We start from the raw sequence: 19,209 nt of genomic DNA, 5'->3' as shown, positions 1-19,209 counted from the left end.
CGCTCACTGCCTACCACCTCCTAACTGATGAGCGGTGATGTTGCGTCGCTTCAGCTCCGCCTCTGGGAGTTTCTCGAGCCAAGGTGGGCTGGTCTGTGAGTTTCTGAGTTTTTCGGAGGGGGGGAGGGGGGGATTTCTTTGCTTAGCTCCTGCAGACAATGGGGGCTGCAAAACAGTTTAATGTGCAGGTGTACACATTCAACTCGGAGAGACCTACTGTATTCCACAAAAAACAAGAAAAATCGGATTTTCGCGGAAGGTGAGCTTTAAAAGAAAATGTTTTTTAAGAGTTTTGTTTACTTAGTTTAGCTTTACTTTAGTTACCCCTTCCACCACCACGGAGTGGCGAGACCTGCTGAATTAAGAAGAAAAACATGGCGACACCCCTGTTCCTTACTAGTGGGGCAATATGCACCTTATTATCCAGTGGGCCTTATGTGTAAAACATAGACCAGAAAATAGATGTTCATTCATAGTGCACCTTATAATCCTTATAAAAAAAACCTTATAGTGTGAAAAATATGGTAACTAGTTCTGACCGGATTTCTAGAACATGTTACATGTTGTGTCAGTTATATTACATCAGGATTTTAAGCTTATAATATTCAAAAATTTACAGTCATGTACCCACAATAATTAAAAAAAAACATGAATGAGCTGCTAACTCTATTGCTCTGATTCAATTTTGACTTTGACATCAATATTCAAAAATGGGTTTGGGCTGTGATGGGTTAATGTGAATGAAGCCGGGATGCTGACTTTGTTAAAAAAGCAATTCTTTTATTTTATTTATGCTTTATTTCTTTACGATATTTTGTCCTTTTTTTATTTTAAATTCAAGGTCTAAAAATTGTAATTGAAAATTCCCTTCTCTTAGAAAAGAGTGTAATTGCAATATTATGCTGCAACCTTAAATCAGAAAATGTAATAGTAAAGGATAGTATTGTCATTAAAAAGACCATTGTATGGCACTTAGAAAGTATTAATTATTTATGATAAAACCCCAAATTAGAAAAAGCTAAAAAAAAAAAAGCTTAAAAATAAAAATGCAGTGCTTCTAACATTTACTTTACTTTTTTTAACAATCAGACAATATGAACACAATATTTATACGTTTTAAATAATGTATTTAAATCAATAAAACATGAAATACTATTGGTTAATATTGTCTGCAGTGAAACACCACATTTTTATTTTGTAAGCATTTTCCATACTGTCCCAACTTTTTCTAATTAGGGGTTGTGTTATATCAGTTATTTAAGTTCCATAAAATGGTCTTAAAATTACAGTAATATTGTTTATTTCTAGGACAATATATTGACCAAACAAAAACAGTTATAGTGACAGACCTACTGTAGGTAGTAATATCATTCAGGGACTTCATAAAGTTCAATCAGAATAACATGGGGATCCTAAAGGGATTAAAGTCATATACAGTATTTTAAAGTTGTATACAGTATATCTCTCTGTGAAATACAATCATAGCTCTGCCAATAATAATAATAATAATAATAATAATAATAATAATAATAATGATAATAATAAGACACAGGTGATAGAAATCATTATCATCTGCCTATTTTTCCCAATCATATGTAAAAAAAAAAAAAAAAAAAAAAAAAAGAAGAAGAAGAAAGACAAAATACAGTGGCATGAAAAAGTGTTTGACCCCTTATAGATTTCTTTTATTTTTTGCATTTTTTCATATATACACTTTTCAGATTATTAAACAAACTTTATTATTAGACAAAAATAACCTGTGTAAATATAAAAAGCACTTTTTTATTATCCCCCAGGACTTTGGGGTAATATTCTTTGGACCGACGTAACAAAAGTAGAACTTTTTGAAAGGTGTGTGTCTGGCGTAAAACTAACACACCATTTCAGAAAAATGACATCATACTGGACGTAAAACTGGGGCTGCTTTGTTGCTTCAGGGAATGGCAACTTGCTGTATTAGACGGAACCAGGAATTCTGCTGTTTACCAGACAATACTGAAGGAGAATATCTGGTCATCTGTTCATGACCTCAAGCTCAGGTGTACTTGGGTTCTGCAGCAGGACAATGATCCAAAGCACACAAACAAGTTCACCTCTGAATGAAAAATAAATTAAGGTTTTGGAGGGGCCTAGTCAAAGTCTGATTGAGATGCTGTGGCATGATCTTAAACAGGCTGTTCATGCTCGTAAATCCTCCAATGTATCTGGATTAAAACAGTTCTGTAGAGAATAGCGGACTAAAATTCCTCCACAGAGTGGAGTTATCGGTAAAGCTTGATTGCACAACCAAGTTATTAGGTTTAGGGGCAAACATTTTACACACAGGGCAGGATTGGTTTGGATATTTTATTTCTTCAATAAATAAAATTATCATTTAAAAAGTGTTTTTTATATTTACTCAGGATATATTTGTCTGATATTAAAGTTTGTTGATAATATCAGTATGACAAAAAAAGCAAAAACAAAAGAAATCTGTATGGGGCAAATGCTTTTTCACGCCACTGTAGCTGTTAAATATGACAATAAACTCCTTGTTATTAACTTTGTAATATTTACAGTAGATGCATACAGTGTAATAGCCCACTTTATGTTGTTAAAAACTTCCGTTCATGTTGGCGTTTCACAAACGAGTAACATAACTTTATACTGTATACAGTAAAGAACAAAATACAAGAACAAAAAAAGAGAGGAAAATATTATACACTCTTCTTTTTTCCATATTTAAACCAGCTATAATATATATATAAAAGAAACAAACAACAATAACATAAAAATCAGAATAAATAAATCAGTTGCAAGTCTTGTGGTTCTGGATATTTGAGAACTTTTGTGTGTACTGAAAATGTTTGTGTATATAAAAAAAGGTTAACTGCTTCATATTCGAGTGAGAATTTGCATACAGTAACGATACAAACACATACAGTACAAACTGCAATGGCATACAATGTCATATAGAAATGGATATAAACCATACATTTTTTACAGTATATATTATAGATTATGCTAATAGAATACAGATAAAGAACAATATACATACATATATATGATGCATCTACATTTTTACATAATTACACCAAAGGGGAATAAATCCCAAGTGCTCAGTTGGGGTACGGATTGCTGTGTTATGGTTATGCTCTTTTAGAACAGGGGGTATTCAATTTCGTTCCTGAAGAGTCAGAGATCAGCATGGTTTCCTGTCCTACTAAGGTTATGTTCACACAGCTGGTAAGAACAGCCTAAGTCTGATCTGACACAGGCTGTATCCAGATTAAAACATTATGATTTTTGCAAATTTGGAAGTGCTTTGAAGTAAGATTAGAATCTAATTTGTACAGATGCATCTCAGTCTGGACGGTCTGGCCGCTTAAATCAGATTTCAATGTGGTTTTTGCATCAGTCACAATGTGAGAAACATACACCCTTTTAAATCCAGAGTGACAGAAGTGCAGTCATCTCAATGGATCTGATGTGAGAAACAAATCTGATTTCCTGTAGTTTGAACATGATAAACAGATGACTTAGCAGGGTAAATGGCAAAAAAACACATAGAATCTGACATTTTTATTTCCGGTATGGGCCACTTCAATATGTGGTACTGAAATAAAATACATTTCTGAGTTGCAGCAATAAAACTGTGTCTGCACAGCCAGATCAGAATTCCCATTATTTTACATCAAGAAGATTTACAAAAAAAAAAAGGCTGTGAGCAAATAGGGAAATGGACGACAGCAGCGACTGATTTTCATTGTTGAGATACACCATAAATACTTGGGGTGATGATGTCTTGGTTGTAATAATATTAAAAGGCTTGTGTTTCTTATGAAATGGCCAAACACATAACTGATGCATGTACTGTAAATGCTCAGTGATAAGCTTTGTAAGCACCTGTGATTCTAGAAAGAATGAAACTGAAACTTCACGTGAAGCAATGCTGTTTTGCTTCCACATCAGTTACGGTGTTATACTACACTGTTCAGGCAAGATAGTGTAAACAGCCTGAAATCAACATCAGATTGGTAAGAAAATCAGATTTGGGCCACTTGCACTTGATGTCTGAACATAACCTGGATGATCTACTGATTAACCAATCAATAGATGTGTTAGGTATACGTAGGAAAATGCTCAATTTGTGCTGGGCTCCATCTCTTCCAGGACCGAAATCGAATATCCCTGTGCTAGGGTATTCTGTTCACCTTGGCTGTATTTGCCCCGGGCACTGAGACCAGGCTCCTTTCTCTGATGGCGTTCTCTCGGGAGCCCGAGATAGAGGAGGCCCGTTCGCTCCAAGTGCTCTTAGGCATTGCTACACTGTCTGTTGGCGTCTGCGCATTATGGTCGATCAAAGTGCTTTTGTGGAAATGCAGGAGAGGGCTGGTGCGACATGCCGATGCCCTGTCAATGCGCTTCCTCTCTTTTCGTTGGGATATGCACTTCCATGTGGTCAGGGGAATGCTGGGAGCATCCCTCGCATCCCTCTTTTTGTCCTGTTGTTCTTGGTTTTGCCCTCCACGGGAAGGCCCGCGTCGCTGCTCCTCGTTCCCAGGACTTCCTTTCTTCACCTCCCTCGGCTTAACCGGCACGCTTTTGGTCTTCTGGTCCGAGTTAGGTCCTGGTCGTTGGGTGTGAAGACCTGAACGAGACTGGACCATCTGGATGCCCCCTATGGGGATCATGAGGCTGAGGCTGGAGCTCGGGCCCAGCGGCTGCGAATGCAAGGGCAGGTGGCTGAGCACGCGTTGGCCTTCCTTGGCCGGCCCATGCCTGGTGAGGAGCCCACGGGTAGGAGAGAGCTGATATATTCTTCTCTGAGGACTGCACGTCTTCTCCTTGAGGGCAGACAGAAAGGACATTGGTCAGTAGTAGTAAGTCTCCTTGAGCACAGCCGCACTGCTGTTGTTTGTGCGAGCGCTGAGAACAGCTGCCATCTTTATTTCAGGTAAAAGGTGTTATTTATAACCGGATGGATTTATGAGGTAACGCCAGGGATGTAATCTTAGAGACGTAAGTATAGCCCTGGTCTAATCCAAATTTGTAGCGGTGACACAACAACATAAACACACGGGTGTATATTAAGGCTGCAGAACTATTCTGAGTGCTATCTTTTGGTTTGGTGTTAATTATATGTAAAGAGCGATGAGTCTAGCTTCCTTTTTTCTATTTTTTTTTTCTAATAACGGTCTCAGAAATAACAGCCTGTGTACTTTTGGTATCAGTATATTTGTTTTGGAATGTTTACTTTAGAAAGATTTGGCTGTGTATCCCCTTCACAGCAATTGCTTTGTGTGTGCAAATAAAAACCGTCCTGCTATATATGGAGTTAAATAAACGTAGACAAAGAAAGCAACATGGGCATGACTTTTAGCTATCAGGACCTGTTGGCCACAGTGGATCCCCTGTACTGAGCCAAGTATTGCTAATTGTATTGGTTATTTTAGCCAAGTATACTATTTAAAAAAAGGAGGTTTCACATACAGACAAACAAGCTAAATGCCGTATAAATGGCAAGTAAAAGTCATCTTGTGATATGTTTTCTATAAATATTGCAATATTTGAAAAACAAAAAAGGAGCCAAACATGTGTACATAAACTAGTTTATCTCCACTCTAATAATGAAAAGGACATCTTGTGGCTAAAGGTGACTTTAGCCAGCAGTTATAATTATATTGAAAGTATTATGTTGATATGGACAAACACTATCTTGAAACGATATTTTAACCAGGCCTGCTCCATATTCATGCATGTTTAAAAAGCTGGTAAGCTCTTCTCTATTTAGTATTTAAACATTTTCCCGTTTGTAACATACTAAACTCAGTGATAGTTTTCTGAGTTATGATCTAAAATCAATTTTACATCAATAATAAAAAAAACAGTGTTTCAGGTTGCAGATGGGAGTAGGCAAAGTATTGTGACCATGAATATGGTAATATGTTTTAATGGAACACACACAGTGGTGTAAGTATTAACAGAATAAAAAAAAAACTGACATGGGCCAGAATAACCACTGACATTTTTGGATGTCAGTTTCGATTATTTTTTTATCTCACAAATTCAGGCGAAATTATTTGAGTTTTTATGTGGTCATATGTTTCTGAAAAGCTGTGCTTGTTTTTTTCTGTAAAATACAATTACAGTACCAGTCAAAAGTTTGAACACATCTTCTCATTCAGTGTTTTTCTTTATTTGACTTATTTTCTGCATTGTAGATTAATATTAAAAACAATTGAGGGACGCAAATTACGTAGTAATTAAAAAGTGTTTCTCCACCACAATCCTCTGATGTAAACCCAACTGAGATGGTTATTTGGGATGAGCTGAAGCTTCATGTCATGAAGAAAAAGCAGCAACCATTGTTCAGCACCTCCAGGAACTCCTTTAAGATGCTGAGAAAACTATTCCAGGTGACTCTCCCTCATGAAGACACTGAGATTAAAATAACCAAGAGTGTGCAGATCTGTCCTCAAAGATAAATGTGGTACTTAAAAGAATTTAAAGTATAAAAGTATAAAACAGATTTTGGTTCGTTTAACACTTTTTTATTTGTATAACCTTAATGTCTACAATGTAAAAAAAAAAAAAAAAAAAGAAAGCAAACACATTGAATGAGGTGAAAAAAAGGTGTGTCCAACCCTTTGACTGGTGCTGTTTATGAAATCACTAAACACAAAACATTGTTCAATATATCTTTCTTTTCTATATATTTAAGTTAAAACAGAACATTTATTCAGTTCTAGTAAAATCAACTGACAACAATAAGAACAACTATTTTTAAAGATTTGTTCTTATAAATTTGTATTATTTTGCACCTTTTGCTCTGAGTAAAGCAGTTTTCATTAGCAAATATTATTTGGAAGTTAAGGTGTTTCCTTTGAAAGTGAGAAGAAATCTGTGATAATGTTGAGGGCTTACCAGCTTGGTCTTTGGGCTGAACCTGTTGGGTGAGGACTTCATTGGATCTCTGCGTCTGTACGGCCTCTGCTGGATGGTCACACTGGCCCCGACAATGGAGCTAAGAGGACCGCTGGGAGACACCGGCCGGATAGGTGATAGGGCTCGAACCGGAGACAGATGTCTTGCTGACAACGGAGAAACCGGGCGGCTAGACGGGGACAGAGAGAACTGGCAAGGGGATGGAGAGAGGCTCAGCCTGGGCGAGAGGCGCTGTTGTGGGGACACGTCCCGTCCTGGGGATCGGGGAAGAGCCGGGGACAAATGCATGCCAGGAGAGAAACTGTACAGAGGGGAAGAAGGCACCCCAACAACAGCGGTCTCTACATACTGAGGTGTGTTAGGAGAAACTGCTCCAGCGGGGTTTCTCGGCCTCACTGGACTCGTGCTGGATGGCTCTCTGGGTTCATCACGTTTAGCCAACGGTGAGGGACTGGACACAATCTGAGTGCCTGGATCTTCATTAGACAGAGATCTGCTCACAGAGGAGGCAGAAGAGTGAGATGCCTCCTCGTCGCCTTCCTCATTCTCCTCATCCTCTTCCTCATCTGTGTCCTCAGCATCAGAGAACTGGTGTTCCTCTGAGGCCTCTGGTAAAGCACAGTGCTCATCACCATCTGCAGGAAAATACCAACAACATATAACATCATCATTTTTATATAATTTGTTTATTTTTTTTTTTAAATCAATGGTATTAATAGCATCTTCTTCTTTTTAAAATTGTGGTACTTGACTGCATTCATATTATGATGGAGGTTTAGTTATGGCTCTAGTTCCTCATGACTCTGAAAAAATGTTCTTCCAATCCTACACAGCCCAATGTTGATTGGCTAGTGTTCTATTCTCTGTTCTGTACAAAGCTTGTCGCCGGGGCTGTACCTTATACTGAGGTACAAAAAAAGTACCTTTCAGTGAAAGTCCTTTTTTGTACCCCTGTTTTTTGTGCCAGTAAAGATTAGAAAGATTAGAAACATTATCATCAACTGAATATGTGTCAAGAACTTGATGATCCAAAATTATCTGGCTTTCAAATGAAAAATTTGCAATTAAAATATATATTGTTTATTAGTGCAGTAATACAGAATACAGAATGTATCTTTTGTCTGGTTAAATGGTACAAATCTGTACATATTGCTGTTTGAAATGACTTAGTACTTCAAAGGGAACACAACTGACCCTGTAAAGACAATATTATACCTTTGAGAGTACAATTATAAAGAGTGTACCTTTGTGTACCAAAAAGTACTTATATCGTACCTCTGGATTTTAGAGTGTAGTGCTGTAAAAATACTAGCAAAAATATACTCTATTCTCCTCATTACAGGCCACTGTAGCAAAAAAGAAAATGGCCAGTCCTACCTCCTTCTTCAGTCTCTGGCTCACACAGCACAGGACCTGGTGTGGTCCCCTCGGGACAACGCTTACCATGAGCCTTCGACTTCATGTGTTTGGTAAGATTGCCTATAAAATGCACAAGAAAAACAATGTTGGTTAGGGACACAAGGAAGACAGATCTAGAGTTTTGTGTCAAAATACAGAAATGAAATAATGTTACTCTGTATAATAGTGTATTTTGAATGTCAAATTTGAGTCAGAGAAAAATATTCAACGTAACCTAAACTTTCTTGGGGGTAATCTGAAAATGTCTGTTGCTTTATATAGTGTGTGAACATTTGTGGATGGCCCAACAGAAATGGTCCAAAATCACTTGGAATAAAATCTTCTTTTATGAAAATTGTGGATTAGCAGAGTTAAGCTGCTTGCCTTTGGTTTTGAAGGCAAAGTTGCAGTGCTGGCAGACGTAGGGCCGAGCATCGGTGTGCAGCCTGATGTGCTTCCGCAGCATGCTGGGCTTCTTACAGCGGATCCCGCATTCCTCGCACACGTAGCGCCCTCTCCCACGTCCCCGCACGTACACATACTCCTCATTCGATCTGTAGCTGTACACACACATTCAGAAATTACATTAGCGGTAAGTCATTTAATGCAGCAATTAAAAAACAATGGCTGTTTTTTTTTTTTTTTTTTTACCAGTGCTCTCCCTGTGGATCTGTCAGTTTGGGTGGATAGATATGTCTTGGTAGGTTCTGCTTTAAACTTTAAATTTATCTCTGACCTTTCTAGTGAGTTCCTTGGTCTTTATGATGCTGTTTGTTCACTATTGTTCAAACCAGAACAGGTGTATTTGTATTGTATTAAGTCTCAATTAATTAACTATGTTAATTAATTAAATGCCTTCTCAAAGCAATTGACTGCACTGGATTTTTTAGGGGGTTCAGAATAAAGGGGTTTAAATACTTTTGCACGTCACAGTTTTCAGATTTTTATTTGATTAAAATTTTAAAAACCATGTATCAATTTCGTTCTACTTCACATTTATGTGCTACTTTGTGTTGGCCTATCACTTAAAATCCCACTTCGAAGGTTTGTGGTTGTAAGGTGACAAAATGTGAAAAAGTTCAAGGGGTATGAATATTTCTGCAAGTCACTGTAGGTATATAAATACACACACACACAGACACATCAAGGGGTTCTTACATTTATTTCTTTTTGACTCTTGGTTTAATTTTTCCTACTGATTCAATTAAAACATTTTTCTAAAACATTCAAATAAAATAAGCATTTTTACAGACAGTTTTTTTTTTTAAGTGTTCCCCTATTTTTTTTTTTGCCATTGCCAATTCCAATTTTCCCAATTATTTGGAATATAAAAAGCACTGCCAATGTACCCACCTAGAAAGTAATGGATTGCACAGGAAAGCGTATATGTACAGTACACACTGTAGGTCTCACACTTTCAGAGGGGGATCTAACTCCAGATCTATAGCACCTGCACAGTCTGCTTTTAAAACTGCTTTTAAAAACCACCCGGAATGTTTGGCCAAGGCCCTGTTTCTAAACGCATACACACACTCACACACACTGGCTGGGTGTCCACCCTGGGTGTGTTCAGAGAGTCCCAAAACGGGGCCTCCACTTTACCTCAAACAGAGAGCCATTTATAATGTCAAGAACCTGGGCCCCCCTCATTCCAACCCCTTCACCACCCCCACCTCCCAGCTCAAACCTGGGGTGCCGGCACTGTCGCCCGATGCCCACGGCCTGCGTTTCTCTGCCAACACAAACAGCTGAGAGGGAGGGAAACCCTGGCTCAGACCAGCTGCTTGGAAAAAACATCTCCAATCACTGGACGAGAAACCGAGGCTTACACGTTCTTATTAATAACACTGATAACAGTGTGCAAACTCTGCAAACATTTTTAGCTTTATGTTGTCCAGCTGTTTACCTGGTGGCTTAAGCACTGAAAAGCTTGTTGGTGTTTACAGTGTAGTAAAACAGAAAATACCAGGCAAACACCTTAGAGTACAAATAAGCTACAGTATAGGTAGTCTAGCCAGTTTAGTTCCCCAGCAGTATTAGCATTATAATGATTCTGGCTTTTGGTTAGACTGGGATAGTACTTGTCACCAAAGTTTTTTAAGCTACAGGCACTGCAACACATTTTAGGCAGTTCTGTCCTGGAGTGTCCTGGTTAATCCATAGCACAGGAGCCTCTGTTTTACCCTAGATAAAACTTGCATATATGAACTGAAAAATATATATAGCCCGAAAATCTGATCCCAATGTAAAAACACACTGAAAAAAGACAAGAAGCTTTTGTTGAAGTTCAGAGACAGAGAAACAGTGGCATGCATTTCCTAGTGTGAATTTAACCAAAGAACATTCAAGGTGAGTTTGCATTACCATAAAGGCTGGCCATGTTTTTTTTTTTTTTTTTTCATTTAAAGTGTCTAAGCATTTAGTCACTTTTTGTAGTAAGAGTAAGTATATAGGTAAGTCCTATAAGTGTAGTGATAAATAATGATTAGTGATTAAGTGAAGTAAAATCCTTCTTTTCTAGTAAGTGGAGTAAAAATTTATACATACATTTCATCTCATTTCATACAATCTTAATGTAATAAAATGTTAAAATAAGTTGGATACTGTATTAAAGGAAAACTTAATTAATACAAAAGGCCTATGATTTAATTACATTCAAGAAGGTACCGTTGCAGTAAATGTACTGACCTGTAATCTGTTACATGTTTTCTAATACATTAAGAAAGTTAGAAATGTTGGATCAGCTCTGCTAATAAACCTAAAGCACATGTTGAGCAGACTGTTGCTCGGCTGATTGATGAGTCAGTCTGAAAGTGGCTGTAATGACTGCGAGATCAAATCATGAGTGAGGATGGTTTGCACGATCGCTCGACGAGCGAGAATAACACAGATGGCTGCCTCCATGCTCAGACACGACGTCGTGTCTGTAGAACTGGTTGAATTTAACGATGCAGTCACGACTACTTTTATCAGGGAACACATAACCTTGAGCAACAAAAGAGGACTTAACAAAAGGGGAATAGCTAGACTGAATGATACAGCTATATCTATCCTTTTCTCAGCAAAGATACTCAAAAACAATACATCAGTGGTGTGAAACCCAAAAATGAAATGAGGACAAAATGTGAATGCTGTTTTTTTTTTTTCATTCATCTAAAAATACAGCTGCTGCCTGCCGCCACGCTCTCTCCCCTTCTCGAGCTGAATGACAAAAATCATTGATGCATTTTGGCATAAACAGGGCTCTGCAGGGTTTGCAGGAGAGAGGAAGTGAACGCCAGGCTAGGTAGTTTCCTGGCTCAAGCCATATAACAGAAGGCCTGTGTTGGCTCTGACAGCCAAGCAATCTCCTGCAGCAGGGGCAAGAGCAACACAGTACAGCACACTGACACACTGGTGACAGAACACTACCACACATGAGCAACAAGCACAGTGCAGTTTATGGAAAACCTCTCCAGTGGGTAGACAGAAGCTCTCAGGAAAGCAACAACGGCACTAAAATCTCACTGAGCTGTGCTGCTCACAGATTAGCCAGAATAATGGACACATTTCTTTGCATTTGGTGGTATAATTATTATTTTTTTAAAGGAACAATATGTAGTAAGGTCAAGGACATATAAGGATTTTCAACAAAATAAGATTACCTTCTGCAATATTCTGTACAAACTGTTGTGTTCAAATACAGCTCTGGAAAATTTTACCAAATTGAAAACCTCTGGAATATAATCAAGAGGAAGATGGATGATCACAAGCCATCTAACCAAGCTAAACTGCTTGAATTTTTGCACCAGGTGTGGCATAAAGTTATCCACAAGCAGTGTGTAAGACTGGTGGAGGAGAACCTGCCAAGATCCATGAAAAGAGCAATACAAACCAGGGTTACTCCACCAAATATATATTTCTGAACTCTTAAAACTTTATGAATAAGAACTTGTTTTCAATGTTCATTTTACTCAAACATGTATCTATAAATAGCAAAATCAAACTGAAGTGGTCTCTCAATTTTTGCTGTAAGGCTGTATATTCCTATTCATTTTAGATTACGGTACTATCCAGATAACAGCCTAGATCCCAGAAAGACTACAAGACAGATGCTGAGCTGGCTCATTTTCAGCAGAGGTTAGATAACCTTAGCTAGGTAATTTATCACTGGTAATTAACTGGTAATCTAAGTTGGTAAGTGCGTAAAAATACAGAAATTAAAACCATATTTGGCATGAGATCAGAGGTCCAACATGTCATCATATTAATAACGCAATCTGTGTATCAATAATTAGAGTAAAATAAGTAGCATTTGGAATATATTTTCTGTAATCTGGTAGATATTTTGTAAAATATGAACATTGTATATTTTTGGAAGCAAAAAAAAAAGCTTTAAAAAAAGTCATGCAACATTGCAAAACCATTAAATGACATGCAATGTAACCATTATCCATGTGTAAATGGTGATTACAATGCTGAAATTATATATATATTTTTAGCCCTACCAGTGCAACAAAAATATATGACAGAAAATAAAAGTTTGACCCTATATTGGTCCAGTTTAGCATTGGATGTGATTATATGTTGCCTTTGCAAAAGTTCTTGAATCTGGCCTATTTGCGTACACAACCCACATGAGTTTCGCTTCTGAGGAGGAGGAGGTGAGGCAGACAATCTCTGCGGTGTTATAAAATTTAACTGTGACAGCCCATTAAATAAGCCAAATTAAATAATCTATCCAACTTTAAAACTATTCATATCCTGTTTTGTATTGCTTTATCAATTAGTTTAAATCTGCCTGAAAATAAAACGAGAAAACTTACCCTCCTTCACAGATCTGTACTCTGGGGATTTCATTGCATTTGGAGGTAGACTGTGCTTCCACCTCTCCCTCTTCTTTTGGTGTTTCTTCTTTCTCTGTTAGCTCAGCTGGCTGGACCTCGGTGGGGTCTGTGGACTGAGTGGCATGTACCTATACTCGAGAGAGACATGGGCAAGTTCACCAACCCTGCTCCGGGTGCCCAGGGAGACAGAGATGGGGGAATTCACATTCAACATTTTGAAGAAAGCATTAAAAGCCAATTATTGTCTGAGCTCTAATGATTCAGAGGTGAGTTGAAAGACTCGGAGGAAGGAAATGCCATATTTTCTGACACATTTGTTGACTAATGGGCAAATTGCTATGATTAAAGGTATTGTCTCTTTAGTAAAACGCTATACTACGATGATATGTTGTTGGTGTTCTCTTTCAACAAGCCCCTAAATTTAAACAGAATGAACAAATATTTGATTATGTCATGCATACATAATATACTGTACATGCACTTATTGTAACTCATGAACAATAGCATCGATCCCAGTGCTTTTACATTTACCTCAGGCTCAGTGGGTTTCCCGGGATCAGGGATCTCTGGCTTTGCCACGGTGGAAGAAGATGGCATGGCTGCCATGGTGTAGGTGAAAGGAGTATGTCTCTGCTTGCAGTACAACAAGGAAAGTACTTCCTTGCTGGTTAGGCCTGGAGGATTTGGATTCCGAGAACTAACGGACCAAGAAGAATAGACTGAAGTCTGGTGGTCACTTTGGGTCGATGGATTGGGCTTAATGTAGTTGAGATAGCACCAGCTGAAAGTTAGGTTCGTGTGAAGCGAAGGAAATGAAGGGTCTTTGTTGGGTATGGGGGCATTAGTGCTTTGGGAACACAACAGATGTTCCTTTTTGCTGGTTATCAAAATTTTAGTATTATCTGGTTCATTGTCTTTGTCTTCCTCTTCCTTCACCCGCTTCTGTTGTTGACTACCGGGGCTGAGCTCCACACTGCTGGTAGGTGACAGAACTCGCTTATTCCCTCCAGAGCTGGAGGATTTGGATCCCTCAGCCACAGACTGTTGCTCCCTTACTTCAAACTTTGATGCAATAGAATTTAGCTGTACATCAGAACAGCTGGGATTCTGAGATCCTGCAACCATAGTCTGTGACAGAGTCGTGTAAACAGCACTGCCATGCAACGGTAAGTCGGAATGAAGGCGAACTGGTATTTGATGCGTTCCAAGAGGATTCAGCAGCTCTTGGCTTGGTGTAATAGCAAGACCGGGATGCTGGTAATGGTGATAATGGGAAGGGTGAGTTGGGTGAACACTTGCATTTGACTGCTTCATGTCATCTTCTATGGGAATCTCAAGCTTCAGACCTGTGGACACTGAGGAGTAATGAGCTCTTGCAGCTCCTGTTGGACACTGTGCACCTTCCATGACAGCATGCTGATCAGTGGTAGTCACAGGGGTTAACTGCAATATATTATGTGGGACCGTTTGTATTGTCATGACATTCTCTGACACTCCAGGGGGCTGATTTAATTGCCACTGAGTGGCATGTTTGTGAGAGAATGAGGGGTGTGCTATATTGCTTAAAGACACATTCTGAGATGTAGACGGCCCTGGGGATTGACTGCCAGGACTGTGTTTAGGGGAAATTGCTGCACTCGGAGGGGAGGAGCTTGCACTGGGTGCGGGTTTCGGGGGTGTATCATCTTCCTCCGGCTCCTTTACAGCAGAATGCCTCATCAGGAGGCATTTGCGCCTTTCCCTCCAGCCTGCAGGTGTACGATCAGGGGAGAGACAGCTATAATCAAAGGACTTGCTTCTGGCTTCTACAATAGGGTTTATCTGTTGAGGCATATGAGGTGCTTGCTCAGATGCAGACCGTCGCATCTCTCTGTGCAGGTGATGTGGACCTGTGGGGATTGCCAATGTGTGGGGAGCTCTTGACCTTCTTGACGACAACATGTCAACATCACTTTTAGCAGATTCCTCAAGTGAAGTGGAATGACTCGATGTGTAAGACAAGGAACTATCCTGACTTGGACTATGAGGCAGAGATAGCGATTCAAAACTGGAGTCTCCAGACGATTGCGCTGCCTCTGCAAGACGAAGCCTTTTCTTTTTAGGCGGGAGTTTCTCAATGGGCAGCTGGGCCAATGTTGGGCTTCTTTGAGGCCACTGGAAATCTCCAACTTTTTCAGTCTCTTTAGTTTCAGAAACATTTGGAGGGGGCGATACTGGCATGTTGGTGTCTGTGTCTTCTGTGACCAGAATCTCTGGCACTTGTACATTGTGTTGACGTACAAGCTTACGAAAGGTTGGTCTGGATGTCTGTTCCTTTGATTGAGAGGAAATGAATGTGTAGTGGGCATCAGGAGAGAGAGTTTTGTCTTTAGAAGCGTCGTATGGGCACTGACTTCTTGCAGCAGGTTCCTGTTTGTCAAATGAACTAGTATGCTGTATCACAGACACTCCTTTTAAAGAACTCTCCTCATTTGTTTGCGATGACACAAAGCACTCTGTGATGGGCTTTTCACATGTTGCACTATATCCTTGTGATGGTGTAAAAGTAGATGGCAAGGCAACTGTTGGTAAGGCATGATCATCAAGTTCAAGACTATCTTCCTTTCTCCTTTTACGTACCGCTAAAGCACGAGGACGAGTTTTATAAAGTGTTCCATGTTCCTCTGCTTGACAAATGGGAATTTCAGGTTGGTGAGATAGACGGCTTAAGCAATGGTGGTGCTTGTGCGTCTTATAGGTTTCCCAGTTGTTGCAAGCAACTCCGCACGCTTCACACTCAAATGGTTCAAGCTGCTTCTGCTTGCATTCAGGCACAGTAGGGATTGAGAGGTGAAATGATGAGCTGGAACTGGGCTGTTCCTCTGTGGTTATTTCAGCACCTATGGGTAACTCAATGGCAGGCTGGCGTTTAAGCATACCATGACGCCTATTGTGAGCTGGTTGTTGTTCTTCAAATGACTGGCTGAGTCGAAGTCTACATGAGGGAGCAGTGGGTGGAGCAGTTGCATCCGATGGTAATGAGTGACTACGCATAAGAGGGGCAGTGGACGAAGGGTCGACAGGCTGGCTGACACCGAGGGACTGGTGCTGGAACTTCTCACATGGAACACCAAGAGTGATGGACCCACTACTTTTTGAACTAATGTCCTTTGCACTATGAAGAAGCGTTTCTTTGGAAAGAGATGCCTTCGACTCAGTGCTGCTTCTTCTGGAGAGGGAAAACCTTCTGGGCTTGACACTGTCGATCTTGCTTGTGTCTACAACCGCTTCATTGATGGTGATGAGTTTAGTGATGTGGTCAATAACCTGCTTTTTTGGCACGGTGAAGGGGATGCTTCTCCCTTCTTGTCCTGCAGATTGTTCATGTTGTTGACGGGCAGTTCTCTGTAAATTCCCAAGGCGGCCAAATTTGCCAAGAATGACCTCAGCGTAGCTTTTGCCACTTGTGTTTGGTGGACTATCTTGAGGGATCTCTGTACTTTCAGAGCGGGAGAAATAGCCTGACTCTGTGCTGCCCTTGCTTCCTAGCCCAAATGATGACGTCTCATCGGATGAGCCCTGAGGCGTACGTCTTCCTCTGCTAAGTCTCATAGCTAATCTCTTTTTTACAGCGTGAGAGTCTTCCACTGCTTGGGACTGCCCTTCAGGAAGGGGTATTTCTGAATGAGTGGATAGCATACCTTGATTTTTATGATGAAAAGATGAAGATGGCTGACCAGTGTCCTCATCCGATTCTGTAGCGGGCTCCTCATGACAGCTACCTTCTGTGACCTCCCTGCCTGAGGTCAGGCCAGCTTTTACCCTGTGGGTGTGGGACTTTCGGTGCTTGTACAGATTGCTCTTGGTCTTGAAGGAAAAACCACATGGTGCGCAAGGATAAGGTCGCTCTCCAGTATGAGATCGTATGTGTTTCTGTAGCACACTGGGCTTGGCACAGGCACGACCACAGTAGGTGCAGACATACTTCCCTGGCTTCTGTGGTTTACGCTCACGTTTCTGTTTTGGGGTGCTTTCCTGGGTCTCCACGGAGAAAGATTGTGCTGACACGGATGAAGTCGGGACTTCACTGCTCTTTTCACTGGAAACTCCTTTGTTGTCTTCAGAAGTTCCAGACACCCATGTTGACTTGTCCACCTCAAGAGTTTCCATTTCCTGGACATTCTTTTTCTGTAGCCTGAATCGTTTTCTCTCATGGCGAAGTCGCTTTGTCTGCTTGGGGTGGGATGCTTGTTGTTGTTGTGAGATTGAAGATGTTGGCTGGGGACTGTCATGAGAAGACTCATGTTGAGGGTGTTCTGGTCCTCCAGACTCCCCAGTGCTCAGTTGGGCATCTGAAACCTCCATAAAATATGGAAAGTCTCTTGATATATAACACGCCTGAGATTTAGGGTTATTGAGTACCACAAAAGTATTAAATGAAGTAGATTCATTCGATTCAAGTCAAAACAGCAGTTTTCTGTAAAATGTGAGCACCGATTGAATGTGTAAATTTTGAATGCTCAGCAAACATTATTTGATGATGAGATGAAACAAGCTGTGAGAAACTGATTAATGGGTTGTAGGTTTCAGTCACTACTTTCCAAGTTGCAATTCTCTATGTTCGGTCATATGTGAAGAAGGCCCATTCTTATGAGCTGTTCATTTTCCTTCACAAAGATCTTCCTTCCTTCTTTGGTTCTCAGGTCCTCTGGGTTGGGTTAGTAGCCGACTTCTCAGTTCAGTGGGTGCAAAACTTCTGAAGCTCTGCAATATACCAAAGATAAATAAATAAATGTGATCAGTCTTTGATCATGAGGTGTGCTAATAAACACATAAAACAAGTACAAACATCAGCATGTGTACACATCTCCCACAGCCCAGTTTTGACTGCATGAATATGAATGTTTGAGCAGGCTGGATATAGGAACACTTGTTAATCACACCTTTTTCTGGTAAAAGAGAAAATAGTGTTTCTTACTCTATTAGTTAAAACTACGAATATAGGGTAATAAATATACATACAACATATTTTTGTTAAATGTCCTTTAGAACACTACACAATTTTTTCAGCCATCAACAAGCATCTAACTTGTCTGCAATAATATCAGCATCATTTTCAAAACAAGAAGAAAAATCCATTAGTATATAGTTGTATTCTACTGTTTATTGAAAGCAGTTTATTTTGTATTTGGTGAAGCTTCAAGCATATATTTTTTGCTTATTTATGCATGCACTAAATAGTACTTTAGTATTGTGGTAGTTTTTTTCTGTTACATTATTTTAGTTACACGGTTTATTGTGTTACATTACTGATATTTTATACAAAATATGGTACATTAAAAAGTCCTGGTAAGTTGCAATTATCAAAAAATAGACAAAAGTTTACAGAATATTTTGTTTTTTACTAAACTTTTGCAGTTGTTATACTATACTAACATTAATTTTGTTGAAAAAAAGTATTTTCTCAAAATGTAAGAAATTTTCAATGTTTTGCCATATCACCATTAATTTAATTCTTGCAAAAATACCCTAAAATAACATTATTTTAGGGTCATATCGCACACCTTTTTTATGAAAAAAATTTGCTTGGATATTTAAACACTCTTCCAACAAAAAATTAATTACATTTGTCTATTTTATGGCACAGAGCCTAACTTTTTAGCACAGTGCACATATTTTGATTAGGCTGAGGTCAGGACTCAGGAAGTCCAGTCCAAAAGTTTAATGTTAGTCTGTTTATAAATTCTAAAACCACCTTTAATGTGTGTCCAAGTATCTAACTTGGAGTTTTTCCTTGTCTCACTGGGGTTCTGTATTATATGTTCAGTGTTTTATCGGATTCTTTGTTCTGTAAAGCTGCTTTGTGAAAACATCAGTAGTAAAATAATACATTTAAATAATACATTTATATATAAATAAATTTTATATGATTTAATTTGATAACTGGTGGTGGTCGGCTCTTCATTTTTACTTTCGCTTTGAGCAATATCTCTTTTAAACTGCCAACAGGTGCTACAGTTTTCTTCAAACCAGCACATTATCTAGAACCACCCCCCCCACACAGAGACACTCATCACAC

The 19,209-nt window shown here is 39.3% G+C and overlaps 1 protein-coding gene across 2 annotated transcripts in view; it reads right to left on the bottom strand.

Annotated features, from left to right (window-relative positions):
• Positions 1-270: 270 nt before the first annotated feature.
• hivep3a (HIVEP zinc finger 3a) overlaps positions 271-19,209 on the bottom strand; it is a 65,477-nt gene continuing 46,538 nt past the window's right edge. For both annotated transcript variants that reach the window (XM_007233587.4, XM_007233588.3), the window contains 6 exons: positions 13,683-17,894; positions 13,131-13,279; positions 8,710-8,885; positions 8,305-8,406; positions 6,907-7,562; positions 271-4,826 (listed from right to left, as the gene is read on the bottom strand). In XM_007233587.4, coding sequence (XP_007233649.3) covers positions 4,176-4,826; positions 6,907-7,562; positions 8,305-8,406; positions 8,710-8,885; positions 13,131-13,279; positions 13,683-17,495 — 5,547 coding nt within the window. In that variant the 5' untranslated portion in view covers positions 17,496-17,894 and the 3' untranslated portion in view covers positions 271-4,175. The remainder of the gene's footprint in view (positions 4,827-6,906; positions 7,563-8,304; positions 8,407-8,709; positions 8,886-13,130; positions 13,280-13,682; positions 17,895-19,209) is intronic.

This window comes from Astyanax mexicanus, chromosome 3 (assembly GCF_023375975.1).
Source record: "Astyanax mexicanus isolate ESR-SI-001 chromosome 3, AstMex3_surface, whole genome shotgun sequence".
NCBI lineage: Eukaryota > Metazoa > Chordata > Actinopteri > Characiformes > Acestrorhamphidae > Astyanax > Astyanax mexicanus.
Note: the sequence above shows the minus strand (reverse complement) of the source record. Positions and strands in the feature narration are given on the sequence as shown.